This window comes from Montipora capricornis, chromosome 10 (assembly GCF_036669925.1).
Source record: "Montipora capricornis isolate CH-2021 chromosome 10, ASM3666992v2, whole genome shotgun sequence".
Taxonomy (NCBI): domain Eukaryota; kingdom Metazoa; phylum Cnidaria; class Anthozoa; order Scleractinia; family Acroporidae; genus Montipora; species Montipora capricornis.
In genome coordinates, this window is record NC_090892.1 from 36104762 (window position 1) to 36122745 (window position 17984).

The following is a 17984-nucleotide window of genomic DNA, read 5'->3' on the forward strand; positions in this document are numbered from 1 at the left end:
TCGAAATAATCTCCAGAACCTTTTGTATGTGTGTAGGACTGATATGGTTTTTTAATTGATGCTTTCTTTTCTGGCGTGGATATTTCTTTATTTGAAAGCATTTGGTGAGACAAAAAACACTTTTTTTTTTCATTTATCAACACAATTAACCCGATTAGCGAAACCTCGTGTTTTATTCCGAAAAAAATTCAAGGAAGGTTGGATTCTTCTCAAGTAACTAAACGATAAAAGAATTGAAATTTCATTTTGGGATAAGAGCGGCAGGCATTCATCATCTGACTATCCTACTCTACAGGAAATATTAACCACATGTTCACGAGTTTATTATAGCTCATAACAGCCTTTGATTATTACAAGTACAACAATCTTATCGGCAGGCAAAGCAATGTAGCCCATTCTGCTTGCTTTGCCAAAGTAACTGTACGTTCCTTCTTGCTTGTTAGGATAGCAAGGAAGACGAGGACAGTTACAAAGAAAACCAAAAGTTTGCTGAACACATGAAAGACAAGAGTGAGGCAAGCAGCGAGTTTGCGGCGAAGAAGTCAATCAAAGAACAGAGGCAGTACTTGCCGATATTTGCAATAAGAGAGGAGGTACAGTAGGCGTGAAATGCAAACCTGAGATGCTATCGTGAAAGTGGGAAATCATACAATCATGCTTTTCTCATTCCACATGGTACAAATGCAGTCAATTCTTTTAAAAAAAAATCGAGCGTTTAACGGTGATTTTTTGTTTTTTAATTTGTTGAAGCAGGTTAGTATATATTGGTGTTTAAACTACACATGAAAAGGTTTGTTTCTCTACACACCTTTATGTGTGCTGTTTTGAGGACAAGAAATGTGTGTTTTAATAACATGCCTTGTTTTTTGAGTGTATAGAAAGCTGATGTGGACCTGTTGGGATTTTACAATTTACACGGCCAGACCACAACACCGTCCCCTACACTTCTCGAACAGTATGGGTTCTTTAACCTCCCATTTACGAACCATTGTTTTGAGGGGGGTCTAGTCCTTATCCGAGAAGACTTGAAAGTCTTACCATTATTTTGCAGACGGAATTACAAAGGAAGCACTCCACTACTCTCCTGAGTGTTGGTTTGGCCGTGGTTTGAACCCGCGACTGAGCCATCTTGTCGGCCATCTTTTCGAAAAAGTACTTGAGTTTTATCAGGTTGCAACTGTGCACGTGTTTAGTGTTCCATCGAGGATTAGAATTTCGAAATCTATTGAAAGAAGAAGAAAATGAAACTGCTTGATCACCTTATTAGGTCATTAAAAGCATGTTGAAGTCATGCAAACCAGACTGAACCATGTCAAATACTTGTGCAAAAGCTAGAAGCTGAAGATCCGTGAAATGAGCCAAAGGTCGTTTAATCCTGTATTGGGACTGATCGATCTACGACCAATCAGAGCATGTTCTGAGTAAAACGTTTGAGTACGGGAAAAGAGACCTCTTCCAAGGGTCGAAACTCACTATGTTGGGCATGCGCGGCGTTAACTTAGCCACCGAATCTTCACGTGCGCGTGGTACGTCATGTTGTGTGGTCTTACAGCGGAATTACTGTAAAGGAACATGCGGGACACAGCGGGCTCAAGTCACAGTCAACAAACATATCATGGGGCGGTTTAATAGTGCCGTCAAAGGTTGTGGACGGCGGTTGGATCAAAGTGAGTTTTGACCAATGGCAGAGGTCTGTTTTCCGGTACTCGTCCGCCTAAGGTAAAGGTAAAGTCTCCGCTTACGAGCCAGAAGGCTCATCAGGCCGGCGCTTATCTCCGGTTTCTGTAGCATGAAGCGACTAGGAGTATTTGTACTCCCCCCTGGATGGGATGCTAGTCCATCGCAGGGTTACCCCCAGCATTACGCCGGTACCCATTTATACACCTGGGTGGAGATAGGCACCGTGAGAGTAAAGTGTCTTGCCCAAGAACACAACACAATGTCCCCTGCCAGGCCCCGAACCCGGACCACTCGATCCGGAGTCGAGCGCACTAACCATGAGGCCACCGCGCCTCCCACACTCGTCGGCCTAGCGAACATTAAAAAGATAATAAAATTATAAGCTGGATGGAAGGTTTTCTTCATAAGTGTTGAATGTGAATTGGACATGCTATCTTACCTCCTATCATAACCATGAGAACAGGAATGCTATCTTACCTCCTATCATAACCATGAGAACAGGAATCTTTTAGCTGAAGTTTTGCAAATTCTCCTTGTATTCCTGCCTCTTTTCTCTTTGGTTTTTGTTCACCTGTTTTAAACTCTTCTGTTGAAGTTAAAGGCCTTTCTTGATCAAGTTGTTCATCGGTTTTATTTCTGGTTATCGTTGTAGCTTCTGAACATAGTCAGAGATAACCAGGTTGTCATTGTGGTTGGTGAAACAGGATCCGGAAAAACAACTCAACTCACACAGGTTTGTCTCTTAAGTACTTCGTTTCAAGCTGATAATGAAGCTTTGTGTTAACTACGTAAAATAAGAAACGAGTTCACTCAAAGGACATCGTGGAAGAACTGTTCAGACCCATAGCCTGGAACACACTTATGTGTCCAACGCTTTGGATACATATTTTTATATGTGGCTGAAGGTATTTAGGCTTAGTTAAACTCGAAACAATGCTGGCCAGCAGTTTTACCCTGGGTTGGTGTGTGTGGTGACATAAGTTTCTCGCTCGCTTACAGCTTGGATTCGGATGTCAAGTCATTCTGCGTTTGTATCCCGCTACTGGGCATTTCTCGCCGATTTTATCCCCGACCCACTCATCCCTCCTGTGGTAAATATCTTCCACTGTTGTTCAGTGTGACGGGGCCTGGTGGTTGCCGCTCGCAGGTTTGTCATGGTTTCCCTACCCTCGTTTTGTGTTGTGGCTTTACCTTCAGGGACCAGTCCCCAAGCTCATATATTGTTGATGGGTTTAAACAATTGATATAATGCGGGGGCTCAAATATTTAAATTGTGAAGGGATGTGGTAAATTAGTCGGGCCCCTTTCCGAGGATCCTCGTGTTTTTACCGAACTAACGCATTTTTCAATAGCGTGCCATTTTCAAAAAAGTGTTAAGGCTTAAAGGGGCTAGGTCACTCAATTTTAGGCAATCTCAGCATTGATCAAATGGTCATAGAATTAACTGAAATAACAAAATAACGGCTCAAACCTATAGAAGAACTCAAACAAAACACAGGAAAGCTAAGAAGGGACGAGAATGGACAAAACTGGGGAGGATTGCAATGGATTGCATTTGGGTAAACCGTAAATTTGAAAAACGTCGGCCCACCTTTTTTCAAATTTATATCAGTTTATATCAAAATGTCATTTAAACAACTGGAAAATCAGTCTCCGTTGTTATGTGGCCGTGATTTTGCAAATGAAAGACTCTTGCTATGCCAATTTGACGTTTAGAGCTCATAACTAACAAAATTAAACAAAATAACCTAAAACAGCGTGACTTAGCCCCTTTAAGCAGTGTCAGTCAGCTAATTTATTTTGTGACTTATTCTACATTCAACACAGTGACAGGATTCTTGGTATTTCAAATGTAAGCGCATTGAGATTTTGTTGTGCTTTGAGATCTTTAAGCGCGCTATGTAAAATTATTATTATTATTATTATTATTATTATTATTATTATTCTTTGAGCATAAAACTGTAAAAACGAACGATAAAAAAGGTTTGTGACCGGCAGCAGCTTGTATTACCATCTAAAGAGACAGATGACACGGTTCGATTAATTTTACCATTTAAATATCAAATCTCAGCAGATATTGTGAAGAAACAACTTGAGGATCTGAGCCTAAAAGCACACACCACCCACCATCCAGCCTGTGTTTGTGATGCGGAAAATTGAACGAGAGCTAAATGTGAAAGAAACAAAGCCACCAATTGTAAATCAGCAGTGCTTTTTTTTTTATAGTTCTCAATGTGACCTGTGTGATGCAGGTTGTGTTGGTTACACACGCGGACATAAAGAACAATCCTCCGGCATTGCCAAATACTACAATAATGTGCACGGGACGATGCCCCAGGACCTGCTAAAGCGTTTCGAAGTACTTAAGAAATGCAGAAACAAATTTGACTGTTTAGTACACAAAATGCTTTTCGTAAGCTTTAAAGGCAAACTCCACGTGCAATCAGGCTCCATTCGTGTGAAAGTATTTTTATAATCCTTGCACCTTTGTTAATTCTTCGTGCCAAAAATCGCTTTACATACTGTAATTTGCATTATGTGATATAATTTTTCCTTGATAATGGACTCATGAGTTTTTTATGGTTCGTTTTTACAGTATTATCATCATCATCATCATCATTATTATTACTATTATTGTTATCAGCAACAGAAGACTAGACTTGGTCTCAGTAAAGCAACAAATCGACACGCCCTAATATGCGTGGCTAACGATGATTGATTGTGAGTCAGCTGTGGACACATACAGATATCAGTGATAATTTGGGTGGAAACAAAAGCCCCCAGCGGTAGTCACTTAAATGGCCGTATGACCATCTTTGAAGAGTTGAATCTCTGTGATTTTCTGAGTGTAGTTCACCATCTGGGATCTCATTTCGCCGTCGTAATAAAGTAAACAGACTGCTTTTTTTGATTCTTGAATGTTTTTTTAATTACGTCATGAAATATTATCGTGAAAATTGAACTACGTAAACGCTGACTTTTGGCCGTTATCTCGAACAAACAAACTGAATGGCCTATGACTGTCGCTGTGTTATGGGAAAAAGAATCATCGAATGTACGTGATAGCTTGCATGAGACATTCTAGTTACTGTACCAATTTAATTTAACAGTATATGCATGAAGACGGATACACAAACTACGGAATGATCGGTTGTACCCAACCTCGCAGAGTGGCCGCTATGTCTGTGGCTAAACGTGTCAGTGAGGAGTTTGGTTGCAAACTGGGAGAAGAAGTGGGTTACGCTATTCGATTTGAGGATGTTACTTCTGAGGTAAGAAAATTCTCATTCCGCTTTTGCAGGGAAGTTTTCAAAGGGAGAAACACAATTTCCCCCAGCTTAAGGAGGATCAAGAACAGTTTTTGCTGAAGAAGTTATTTGTCAACCTCTTTGAAATGTGGTAGGATCTTCGAAGTAGCGTTTTTAATGCATGGCATACCTTTTGTAACTGATCAACCTTCAGGTTTCGCCTGAACAACTAGAACCATTTCCTTAAGGCGCATTTCATTTTAAAAAAAAAAAACAAATAAAAGCCTGACGAAAAAAACACCGAGGGTCTGTTTTCATTTAACCGTATAGACATTCATGTGTAGCCTGGTCCTACCCTTTGCTTAACAAACAGAGACACTGCTGCACTGTTGGGTATTTAAACAGAGTTCAGCAGTTTTGTAGTTAAGGATCTCCCCCTAAAACGAATTGTTCTTTGGAGAGAAATGAACATCCTTGTTTTTGGTTGCGGCTGGTGATTTAGGAAACTATAATAAAGTACATGACGGATGGTATTCTTCTGCGGGAATCTCTTCGTGAGTCGGACCTTGATCATTACAGCGTCGTCATAATGGATGAAGCCCATGAGAGGTCACTAAACACTGATGTGCTCTTTGGACTTCTCAGAGAGGTATGTGATGTGCTTGGAAAGTACACTGCCTTTGTATTTCTGTGTTGTTGTTGTCATCGTGACCACGTGCATCATCATCGTCATCACCATCGCAACCATCGTCACCATGATGATCAATTTCGTTTTCATCTTTCAGTAATAATAATTGTAATTGTAATAATGGTAATCTATAATAGCTCATTTCCGAACTGCAATTTGCCTCGGTTTCAAAGCGAGACTTATTGTGAAACTATTGAAATGAAAACGACTTTGTTTGTACACAGCAAACTTGTTTTCGTTTTAATGGTTCCGCATCAAGACTCGCTTTGAAGAAGAGGCAAACAGCAACCTTGAAATGGCCTATATTGTACATTCAAGTCGTTAAGGCTCCCGTGTCAACTCTGACGGAAAGTCAAGATCTCTTTTTAGTCAAGATAGACAAGCGAGGTTGTTCTCTTAGCTTTGATGTGTCACCCTTTAAAATGGAACCAAATGTTGCACTGAAGCAAATTTCCCTTGTAGGTAATATCTCGTCGAAGAGACATGAAACTTATTGTAACATCAGCAACAATGGATGCTCGAAAATTTGCTGACTTCTTTGGTAATGTCCCTACCTTCCAGGTGAGTGCAATGGGCATGTCGTTCTCACCAATATAATTATGTGAAAGTGTTGGGACAAACGTTTTTTCTATTTTTTCTATTTTTTTTTTCTAACACCAGTGGGCATAAGTGAGATAAATCGTGAGCATGAAAAATGTTGTTTCTTCGAGGTTAACCAACGACTTCTGACAAGGATTATACGTTTTGGTTCACGATGTCTTTAAAATTCTATAAATCCAAGTTCGTTGTGCGGGACTTGTTTGCCAGGATTTCTTGTAACTCAGTAGGTGGAGAATCCTGTCCATGTTAGGAGGTCTAAGGTTCCATTTCTGGAAAGGAATCAAACCTTCTTTTTGGCTGTCCCTTTACCTGTTGCCAAGCAACCAACACATCGGGGAGGTTAAGATACGACGACTGCGACGGCAAAAACAACGCCACAAAACAATGATATCATTGGTTAAAATAGGATGTGCACGTGCAGCGCGGATTTTAACACACGTTTTTGCAGTACTATGCATAACCGACGACGTGAAATTTGAAGTTTTAACGACAACATAAGCATGCAACAGAGAATCATTCATTCTCTATTTTTACTCTGAAACCGCTGGTACCAATTTATTTTTTAGATCCTTCGCTCACATTGTAGGACGTGAACTAGATGGAATAATCGCCAAAGACTTATACTAGAGCAAAGTTATATTTTGTGGAGATCTTTTCGTCGACGTTGCCGTCATAGATCTTAAGGTCCCGTATTATCTTGCTCGTGGGCAAATTACATCATCACCACCGCCAACAGTCGCCTTGAAAGACACATGTTATTGATAAAATTAATTTATCGCTACATGATACCGTGTTTCCTCATTTAAACTATTTACATGGTTGACTAAATTTGTTGTTGTTGTTGTTGTTGCAGATTCCAGGCCGTACGTTTCCCGTTGATATATTTTTCAGCAAGAATGTAGTTGAGGATTACGTGGATGGTGCTGTGAAGCAGGCTTTACAGATCCATCTTACTCCAGCTAAAGGTACTCTTGATACATGTGAAATTTAATGTATTTTGTGGTTGTAGGAATTGTCTGTGACGGCAGAAGTAGAGTGGACCCATGTCTTAGGTGCTCAGTCATGGAACAAACAACTTCTAGTCTTCCATCACACGAGCATTTTGCATCTTACGAAAACTGCGTTTTGTGTTAAGTACATGTAGTATATTATATTTCTCGTGTGAGTGGCCCTATAATTACAACTTTCTGCCAATGTTTTCGCTTTCCGGTAGTTTTAAGGAGCGTGTACAGTCTCTTTTTTATCCAATGTAAATTGGAACAACCATCTTCGAAAACTTTAAAATGGTTTAACTTGATCTTGTAAGCTGGAGGCAGTGCGGCCAAGTGATTAGGACGCTTGCCTTGAGAGCCGGAGTTCCCGGATTTAAGACTCGTTCTGACCACTCATTGAATTTGTTCCTGGTAGTCCCTGGTTCAACTTCCCGGCCTCACTTGTAAATAGCCAACTGGTTTGCCTCCGGCCTGTTGGGTTTATTAACAGTTGTTGTTGTTGTTGTTGTGTTCTTTTGTTTCGTTGATTGATTTTGTTTCATTGGCCCTGAAAAACGCCTATGGGGAGTGGTCAATTAAGTATGTTTGCATTGCATTGCATTGCGTTGCATTGTAAGTGTTTTGATTATGTGATCAGCATAAGCCAAGAGAACTTCGAATAACTGTTTCTTCTTTCTTCTCATCCTTCGAAGGTGATATTTTGATCTTCATGCCTGGCCAAGAAGATATCGAAGTCACTTGCGATCTCATTACTGGTAAGTATGACACATTTACTGACGACGAATTAAAATATTTAATCTTTATCTTTGTTTTGGTGTGTTTAAGGAAATCACTGACTTAGCGTTGAAGACTTTTTTCCTCAGCCTTTTCCTTACGGAGATGTTTGTTTACTTTTTTGCGAATCAAGATACGAAGTTTATGAAACCAACGGAAACGAAACAACTGTAGTTAAGCTATCAATGGATCATCCGTTTTACCAAGAGCCTATGACATGGAGTCATTTGCTGATTCGGCGCTTTGACTGATCGAGTAATGGAGTGATTTAGCTTTGCGTAAACGGGAAACGACGAATAGCAGGCATCTGCTTGTCGTAATAAATTTCTCGACATCTGGTGCTAACCGGGCAGAAACTAATTAGAGCATATTCGTATTCTCAGTTATTGGACTGGAGCTAGCTTGCAATGGAGTTTAATGCGGTTGAATGTTTTAAAAAGTACTTCCATTTGAAAAGATTTCCCCGCATTAGCCCCCATTGCAAGCTAGTTCCAGTCCAATGCTGAGAATGCGAATGTGGTCTATTAAAACCAAACAGCCTGACGTTTGTCGTGGACGCGATGGTAAATGTCTCAATTTTTAGATTGATTTCAAAACCGAACCGTTTTATTAAGTGGCAAGTCTTTTACATTTAATTGTTACCCCTGTGATTGAGAATTTTCATTCTTGCGATCCGAAAGGAACTTAAAACTCTGTCTAAAGATAATTTGGCCTCTGAAAAATGTTGTGACGTAGAGTTACTATAGGAGTTGTCGCGAGTGCTTCTGACTTACTCGTAATTTAAGTGGGGATCTGAATTTCTCTTAGGATTTATCAGGTTTTTTCCGTTCTTGTATAGACACAATCCAAAAATAACTGGCTATCGTTTTTCTCTATAAGCAAGTTTAGGGTTATTCGTTCCTTTGTTCATTTATTCAAATTAATCAATCATTTCTTCGTTCATTCATTCAGTCAGTCGGTCGCTCGCTCGCTCGCTCGCTCACTCACTCACTCACTCACTCACTCACTCACTCACTCACTCACTCACTCACTCACTCACTCACTCACTCACTCACTCTCTCATTCATCCGTTTATTCGATAATTCATTCATTTATACATGCATCAATTCGTCCAGTTATTTATTCTTTCGTTTATTAGATTCAGTAGTTATTTATTTTTATTTGTCATTATCTTTCTTTTTTACAGAGCGCCTGGATGAGGTAGACGAAGCGCCACCGTTAGCCGTTTTGCCAATTTATTCACAATTACCTTCAGATTTACAAGCGAAGATATTTCAGAAAGCGCCCGATGGCGTACGCAAGTGCATTGTAGCAACCAACATCGCGGAAACTTCGCTTACCGGTGTGTATTGCATAAACGCGAATTGCAGGCGGTCCCCCCCGAATGTATTCGCTGACCTTATATAAAGGCTAACCTTTCCTCAACAAATTCTGTATCACTAAAATCAGTGCTTAGAGCTAATCATTATGATGAGTGCTAAGACGTAGAATGAGTACTTCGAACGAATCTAATTGGGGCGGATTGATTCGTTCGGTTTCCTTTTAAAGCAACAAAATTTACCTTCTTTATGTCAGAAAAATCCTAAGACATTACACCGACTTCGTGCAATTCTTTACCAAAGAACTGAAACACACGATTGCTTGTTGTTTGCATTTTCAGTGGACGGAATCATGTTTGTGGTGGATGCTGGATATTGCAAATTAAAAGTATTTAACCCCAAAATTGGTATGGACGCCTTGCAAGTCTACCCCATCAGCCAGGTATTGTACTGGCCTCGGTTGTTCAAAAGGTGGATAACGCTAGCTATCCAGCGGATAAATCACTATCCAGTGGACAGCGCAACTGGTTTCGCTATGACTTATCCACTGGATATTGATTTTTCCAGTGGATAGCGTTATCCACCTTTTAGACAACTGAGGCATTGTTAATACAAGAACCACTCTGCCAGTTTCGTGTTGTCACAGTTAGACTGGGTCAAGCATGGAAATGGAGGCTAATGCAAATTCAAAGTGTCCATTCTATGCTGGTCCCAGTGACGTGAGAGTAGATAAATGGTCGACTGTCTGAAGCTGCTCGTTTATGATTATGTACTGTCTGTGACTTGAACCCTCACCTCATCATGTCAACCATCTTTCGTTAGCATCGTCAGCTGACGGCACACCTCATAGTTTGGTGATTTGATGTCAGAGTCATTGGATAAAGAATCCACAATTTCATTTTACATTACAATATTACAATACATACTTAATTGACCACTCCCCAATGGGGCTTTTCAGGGCCAATGAAGCACAGTTAACGAAACGACGGAACAGAACAACAACAACAACAACAACAACAACAACAACAACAACTGTTAAGAATCCCAACTGGCCGGAGGCAAACCAGTACTAGTTGGCTATTTACAAGTGCAGCTGGGAGGTTGAACCAGGGACTACCAGGAACAAATTCAACGAGTGGTCAGAACGGGTCTTGAACCTGGGATCCCGGGATCTCAAGGCAAGCGTCCTAACCACTGGGCCACACTGAGATTCTCCTCTCATGAAGAAATGATTGTCCCACTACATATTCTTTTTATTTATTCAAATTCATTTTACATTTGAAAGAGAGTAGTGATCCTCGCACATATCTGGCAATTTATAGACACCTGAAATTTTCGGGGGCCCTCAACGGGATTGTAACCCATGACGAATTCATTTACCTGCTCCCAACTGTGCGGCTTTATAGCCCAGTTGGTAGATCAGCATTGCACTGGGATCGCAGAGGTCATGAGTTCGAATCCCGTTGATGGCCGCCTAAATTTCTGAGGTGTCTATATAAGAGATAATTGCTTAAACTCTCCAGAAAAGTGCGAGGATGACTTCCCTCTTTCATCTGTGACCCGAACTCCAAATATATACTTTAATTTCAGTCATTTTACATTTGTTTACGGGGACAAGGGGTCAAACGGGAAAACCTGTCCAATCATTAACCTATTTTTAACTTTAAATGAGTTTTTGTGCATTGAAATATTGCATTAACTTCTCATCTTCCTCCTTTTTCATTTCACTGTCGTCATTTTTTTCCTTTCCTCACAGGCAAATGCAAATCAACGGTCCGGCCGCGCAGGAAGAACAGGACCTGGGTATGTTTGTTTTCCATTTAACGGCGACATACGTCTATTCAAACGTCGGGAGTCTTGATAATGCAATTGGTTTATTATCTATGCAATAAGGAAAACTACGTACCATTTTGATTTTTTTTATGTGAAGTCGATTTAAAGAAGAAGGCGAAGTCAACTCGGTAGTAGCTCACACATTAAACACCTTGAACATTCTTCGTTTCTTGTTTTTCAGCCAGTGCTTTAGACTTTTCACCGAAAGCTCCTACAAAAACGAGCTGCTGGTCTCCACGGTGCCTGAGATTCAACGCACCAACCTAGCCAATGTTGTTCTCCTTCTCAAGTCTCTTGGAGTCCAGAATTTACTTGAATTTCATTTTATGGATCCTCCACCTCAGGTAGATACAGTTAAAGTTGAAAATGCTGTTAACCTATTTAAAAGGAATGCAAAAATATCTTTGCTTTACCTCCTTCTATTGTGCAGCATTTTCGATCAACTATGAACGTTTACTGGTTTTGAATCACATTCGTGCTCTACCATATTTCAGTAAGCACCTCTATCAGCCTGAACTGCCTATCACCTTCATCACCAGTCGCCTCAACCATCAGTCTCCTCTGCTACAACATAACTCTCTTCACTCGTCCCTCGACTAATTCTTTAAGAAAACCGTGAATCGTTATCTAATTGGTTTTGCAGGGAGGGGGATGGGTTCAATACTGGGTTGACGTCATAAACTGCGGCGCTGTTTTCAAAGAACTGTAAATTCCTCGATTTTTAAGGTCCTTCAAAACACATAGACTTTGACAAATAAAGTATATCTAGCAGTCAAATATACGAGGTACCGGTATTTCCAGAAGGTCACTATTTTTTATTTCTGGACATGAGCAAAGTATACATGGGACAAGTGCGGAGAATTTGTTTTTTTCTGTAATGCAGTACAGTACAGTACAATACATACTTAATTGACCACTCCCCATACGGGCTTTTCAGGGCCAATGAAACACAATCACAACAGAACAGAACATTCAACAGCAACTGTTAAAGTGTATATGACAGTTTGTTTTTCTTTTTTTTTTTAATTTGCTCGATAAAATCTCCACAATGTACTGATAAGTATGGAAAAAAGTTATTCGATAGCGATTTTTCTTCCCCCTGTTTTGATGTACCAAAGAGGTTTTCATGATTTTTGTCAAGCTCTGTTTCTCACATTTGCGCGCGAGATCCGATTGATTCCACGTCTTAATGTTCGATATCGCTGACAAAACTCATTGTTCTCGTTTTCAGTCGTTTAAATTCAAGCTTTCGCAGCTTTCCATCTATTTATGCTCTTTTTATCCAAAAAGGTTGAGGAAAACTCCAACGATTCTCCACACACTGCCACACAGATAAGAAAATGACTGAGAAGTCTGTTTTCCGCGAAACTAAGGGCGCGTTCGATTGACCGTATTGCGGAATAGGAATACATGGAATAGAAGTTAGAAATCCTTCGCTTTTACGGAGATTCACATTAAAATGTCAAACACCCGCTAAAATGCTATTTTAAACATATCTTTATTATCCAGAGGATAATATTTAAGATTTTATTATTTACGTTTAAAGTAGTTAATGGTTTAGCACCTAGTTATTTAAGTGAAGAAGCCTATATTCCAAGGCGTATGTTAAGATCGTCTACGCAAATGCTCCTGCATGAGCCCAAATTTAATCTCAAGACGTATGGCTCACGTGCCTTCTTTGTTTGTGCACCTCGATTATGGAATAGTCTTCCTTTAGAAATTAGGAGGTGCGACTCTATTGACACTTTTAAGAAGAAACTTAAGACACATCTTTTTAAGAGCTCATATTTTTGTTAGCTATGAGTGCATATTTAAATATTGCTAATTACTGATTTTTATTATTTTATATTTTGTATTATCTTATTCTTTTATTTGTATATTAGTATAAATTGGAAATTATTATTACTATTATTATTTTTGGAACTTGTAAAGCGGTCTTGAACATTGTAATGTAATCAGCGCTATATAAATAAAGTATTATTATTATTATTATTATTATTATTATTATTATCCTTGTTGCTTCAAAACGCCAAACATACAGTTTTAAATCATCACTCCACGTATACTTATTCCGGAATAGGGTCAATCGAATGCACCCTAAATGTCCTGAAATGACTTCAATATCATTCCCAGTTTCCTGTTTTCGGTATCGTGGTTTTGTACTCCACCGGAAGTGAAATTTCACGTTTTTGGTACATCAAAACACGGGGAAGAAAAATCGCTATCGAATATTTTTTTCCATATTTATCAGTACATTGTGGGGATTTTATCGAGCAAATAAAAAAATCTGTCCGTCATATCTGTGAGAATCCCAATGGCCGGAGACAAGCTAGTTGGCTATTTGCAAGTGCAGCTGAGAAGTTGAACCGGCGGTCTCCGGCCCGAGCGGCTGCGAAGGAGACTAGGCGGTCCCCGGATCTCAAGGCAAAGCGCCCTAACCACTGGGCTACACTGCATGCCTTTTCTTTGTGCGTTTCCATCTACTAGTTATTGTGACGACAATAAAGTTGTTGTTGTGTGCTTAATTTTTAAACAAGTGCTATATATGATACTCTTTTGCTTCTACTTTAGAGTTTCTTTAAAAAAGTGATTTTCCAGTTAAACTTTGTTCTTTGTAATTTTTAGCACCGAAACGTTAATTTTGTCCCTTTTTCTAGGACAACATCTTAAATTCGATGTACCAGTTATGGATTCTTGGAGCGCTAGACAACACAGGCAGTCTGAATCCGTTGGGCCGACAAATGGTCGAGTTCCCATTAGACCCCGCCCTGTCGAAAATGTTAATAATAGCTGTGGACATGGAGTGCAGTGACGAGACACTGGTAAGTTAGTATGTGCAAAGAAAAAGTAAATCAAAGGAAGGAACAAATGGCTTAATGATGTTGAGCATTTGATATCCAGAACACATTACACATTATAATAGTATTTTTGTCAGCGGAGGGACAAACTTACGTTCTAGTTACTTCAGGAGCAAGGGTGGCACAGTCGGTTAGTGCGCGGCCTTTGTGCATAAGGTCCCGAGTTCGATCCCCGGATCTCTCATCCTTGTTTCGACTTCTTTCCTCTCAGTGTAACCTAAGTAGCTTTAAATACCCTTAAAACGGAGCACTGATGGAAAAGAGGGGGGTAAAATGAGCGCACCGTCGGCTTCCTGGGAGAATACTCTCTAGAGAGTAAAGGAACTTCCGACGTTAAATAACGTGTACCTTGACCTTTACCTTCACGGCATGCCAAGTAACTTTCCTGCAAAGGAATTTTCATTACAGGTTTCGCTGTCTTCATGACCTGTTATGGCGCCGTACGAAATTCTCTTCAAACTTTGACTAGCTCATATCTCTCAAATGCGTTTTTTGAAGTACCCGTCTTAAACTCCTATGAAAACATTTTCGTATCGCGGTTACCCTGACTTAAAACTCTTAAAGCATGTTAATCCATTGATCCCTGGGAGTGAGACTTAGCAGGTTTTACTCTGTTTAACGCTGTGGTCATCCTAGGGCGCCCGATGAGTGAATGCCCAGGGTTAACACAAGTAAATGATTCCCCAATTTACATTGGAGACCGTCGCCTTGTGTCACTGTTTATAGTCTGCGCTTTTTACATTGCTACAGTAAAAACGCTCCAGTCCAGTGTTTTAATTTATTTATTGTCGGTGTTATTAGGCGTTGAAGTGCGAACTATAAGCCAAAACGCATCAAAAGGTATGCTAGCGAAAACGCACCAGTGTAGATTGGTCCTTGTTCTTCACGGTGGTCACATCAGTGAAACTCGAGAGACGGCTAAAACCCAAAAAAAAGAAACAATTTAACGATTACTCTTCGCTGACCCTTGTGGAGTCCAAAATAAAGGCTCAAACACTCCCTACTATCTCAATTATTTCGTTTCTTTTAGACAATAGTTTCCATGCTGTCAGTGCCAGCCATATTTTTTCGTCCAAAAGGACGAGAAGAGGAAAGCGATGCCGCCAGGGAGAAATTTTCTGTACCAGAAAGCGACCACCTAACTTACCTTAACGTTTACTTACAGTGGAAAAGCAACAAGTGAGTGCAAGCTTTTTTCTGGGTTTGCTTTGCTCCTTGTCCCGATTTCAGCCTCATAATTGAACAGGATATTCAAGCAATAAAACAACCGATTTCTGTAGTTTTAAGGCTGATAAACTGGGAGGAACGTTGAAAGAACAAGAGAATATGGTTATGAAACTAGACAAGTTCCTTTGTTTGATGTTTTTGTCCGTATGTTTGGCCTTGACCCTGCACAAAACACACCTTTTTTCGATACGATAACCAATCAAATTCTTCGATTAAATTATGCGCGACTAATTTGGGACCCCATGCGAGACCAAAACAAAAGATTGTGCAAGGTCACGGTCAATTCATTGTTCTCGCTTTTGAACGTTTTAAGGTTTCGTAACCAGTCCCTCGATTAACTATGGTGTGAATGGGGTATTGGTTTACTACTAGTTTATTTTTTGGTAGAAAAACTGCACTTCCGGAAAAGAAATTATGATGAGGTTTTTCAATTTGTAGACTCCATTGATCTAGTTTGTCGTAAAACAAAAATAGAAAAACACATATCAGTAATGACAAATTCGCGAATATACTTTGCTTGCAAACACATTTGTTCGATTTTTTTTTTTCAGGAAAAGGTTTGGTGTGAACGGGGCATAAGATTTTGTCTATTTGGTGATTAAACTGCTTCTTTGTTATCATTAGTTATTCAGGTCAATGGTGTAGCGAGCACTTTATTCACATCAAAGCCATGCGAAAGGTAAGTTTCATTGGCTTGACATTTATTTGTCATATTATGCCGTCTCGAAAACTAAATTCGATTACATTTTGCGTTATCTTTTAGGTTCGTGAGGTCCGTGGGCAGCTTAAAGATATCATGATTCAACAGAAAATGTCGCTAAAATCGTGTGGCAATGATTGGGATGTCATCAGAAAGTGCATTTGCTCGTCCTACTTCCATCAAGCTGCCAGGCTCAAGGTAAGTCACCTCTGCAGCGAGACTTTAATTTGTCTCTTAAGTATACTAAGAGAGCTTTATATTGTCGGACTTTATAATTACAGTGCAAGTAACCTACAAATTCCTTCAACAATACACGGGATTCCCAGCCACACCCAGAAGGTTGCGTTCATTCAGGTGACAACAAATGCTGAAGAATGGCGCCTGATCCTTCAAAAATACTCCAGAAACAGTAAAGCCCCAATGAATTCCCTATTGCGACCTTGTATTCAATAATAATTTACTTTGAAGCATTTAACGCATCCCCGCCAGAAGGCTTCTCTGTTGCATGTGGGTCTGCGAGGAAGGTTTTGAAGTAAGTAAAACAAGAAATAAAAGATGGACTTGCAAAGAGTCTCAGAAGCTTGATTGTAGTGACAAGGACTCCCTTTACAAAGGACCTTACATTCAGATCGTGCTCTTGTGAACCTCATTCAACGACAGATGTCCCCGTCAACTTGTCTTAACTGCAGGGTATTGGAGAATACGTCAACATGCGGACTGGAATGCCCTGTCATCTACACCCGACCAGTGCACTGTTTGGTATGGGGTATACACCGGACTATATTGTCTACCACGAATTAGTCATGACATCCAAGGTAAGAAATCCCTTTACTTTATTTGCGTTCTTTCGCAGAGACTTAGAGCTACAGTTTGAGAAATTTCGAAGAAGAACGACTAAAATAGTTCAATGGTTCCTATAAAGGCCTTTTTTGGAAGGGGGGGGGGGGGGGGGGGGGGTGATTCGTTATTGCCCATGCGGTTGTTTGTGAAAACGATGTTTTTAAATATGAAAAATATTCCAATAATTTGTTTTATTTATTTTGGTTCAGTCGTGTAACAAATTCGATCGGCCAGGATATGCGCTAAGCCACGAAGATTCGACAAACACGTTTGAAATAATTTCCAGTTATCCTGTGCGTGAAAACATCTTAAATGGACTGTTATTTCCCAAGCATCATTCACAATGGCACGGACATAACCCAAGCAGTTGCTGTCGGTCAATCCACTCAACTTCTCAGCAAGTATTTTCCTTCGCTGTCGTGCAAACAGCCTCTCTAGATTTTGCTTGCGTGTCGTCGTTGTTGTTGTTTTGTTGTTCTTATTTGTGGAGTTGGGCTGTCCGCTTGGAATTTGTCGCACATTTGTCCGTTGGGCAATCGTCCAAAATTGCGTTTCAACCTCAGCGTTTTTGTTGAAGGTTTAAAAAGCACTGCACATGACAAGTTCATGAAGATCATTACTGCACATTTTATCTCGTTCAACAGGAGTACATGCAATGTGTTACAGCTGTGGATGGTTATTGGCTGGCAGAGCTGGGACCCATGTTTTACACTGTTAAGGAATCCACAAAGACCAGACTGGTACATTGTTCTGGTTTGAAGAACTTTTGATGATTTGGTTTGAATCGCAAATGAAAAGATTCAAAAGTTGCAGTGCCGTCGCAGAGTGCTCTCATTGGAATATGCTAAAACATTTTCAATCACTGAACTTTTACAGTTATTACTGAATACTATAGATCCGGTGCAAAAATGGCAGCTACTATATTATTCTTTTATCTTTGTGCTAATTAGTCTAACTAACTAACTAACTAACTAACTAACTAACTAACTAATAATAATAATAATGATTAACATGCTTTAAGAGTTTTAAATCAGCGTAACCGCGATACGAAAATGTTTTCAAAGGAGTTTAAGACGGGTACTTCAAAAAACGCATTTGAGAGATAAGAGTCAAAGTTTGAAGAGAATTTCGTACGGCGCTATAACAGGCATTCTTGCATTCGGTCTACGTTCCTGCGCTTTAAGTGTCTCTGTTGTCGTGGAAAGCATTAATGGAAATCGTAAAT

General features: G+C 39.9%; 1 protein-coding gene and 1 long non-coding RNA gene across 2 annotated transcripts in view; one reads left to right on the top strand and one right to left on the bottom strand.

The window, feature by feature from the left end:
• Positions 1-17984, top strand: part of LOC138022300 (pre-mRNA-splicing factor ATP-dependent RNA helicase PRP16-like) — a 34960-nt gene that overhangs the window by 15250 nt on the left and 1726 nt on the right. The window contains exons 8-24 of the mRNA XM_068869401.1: positions 444-593; positions 2333-2413; positions 4791-4952; positions 5431-5577; positions 6079-6177; positions 7070-7181; positions 7901-7963; positions 9169-9324; positions 9643-9743; positions 11058-11104; positions 11316-11478; positions 13792-13956; positions 15023-15171; positions 15844-15898; positions 15983-16117; positions 16609-16734; positions 17404-17499. Coding sequence (XP_068725502.1) covers positions 444-593; positions 2333-2413; positions 4791-4952; positions 5431-5577; positions 6079-6177; positions 7070-7181; positions 7901-7963; positions 9169-9324; positions 9643-9743; positions 11058-11104; positions 11316-11478; positions 13792-13956; positions 15023-15171; positions 15844-15898; positions 15983-16117; positions 16609-16734; positions 17404-17499 — 2007 coding nt within the window. The remainder of the gene's footprint in view (positions 1-443; positions 594-2332; positions 2414-4790; positions 4953-5430; positions 5578-6078; positions 6178-7069; positions 7182-7900; positions 7964-9168; positions 9325-9642; positions 9744-11057; positions 11105-11315; positions 11479-13791; positions 13957-15022; positions 15172-15843; positions 15899-15982; positions 16118-16608; positions 16735-17403; positions 17500-17984) is intronic.
• Positions 11394-17984, bottom strand: part of LOC138022301 (uncharacterized) — a 37787-nt gene continuing 31196 nt past the window's right edge. The window contains exons 2-3 of the long non-coding RNA XR_011126551.1: positions 14853-14910; positions 11394-11511 (exon numbers count right to left, since the gene is read on the bottom strand). This is a non-coding gene — a long non-coding RNA (uncharacterized lncRNA). The remainder of the gene's footprint in view (positions 11512-14852; positions 14911-17984) is intronic.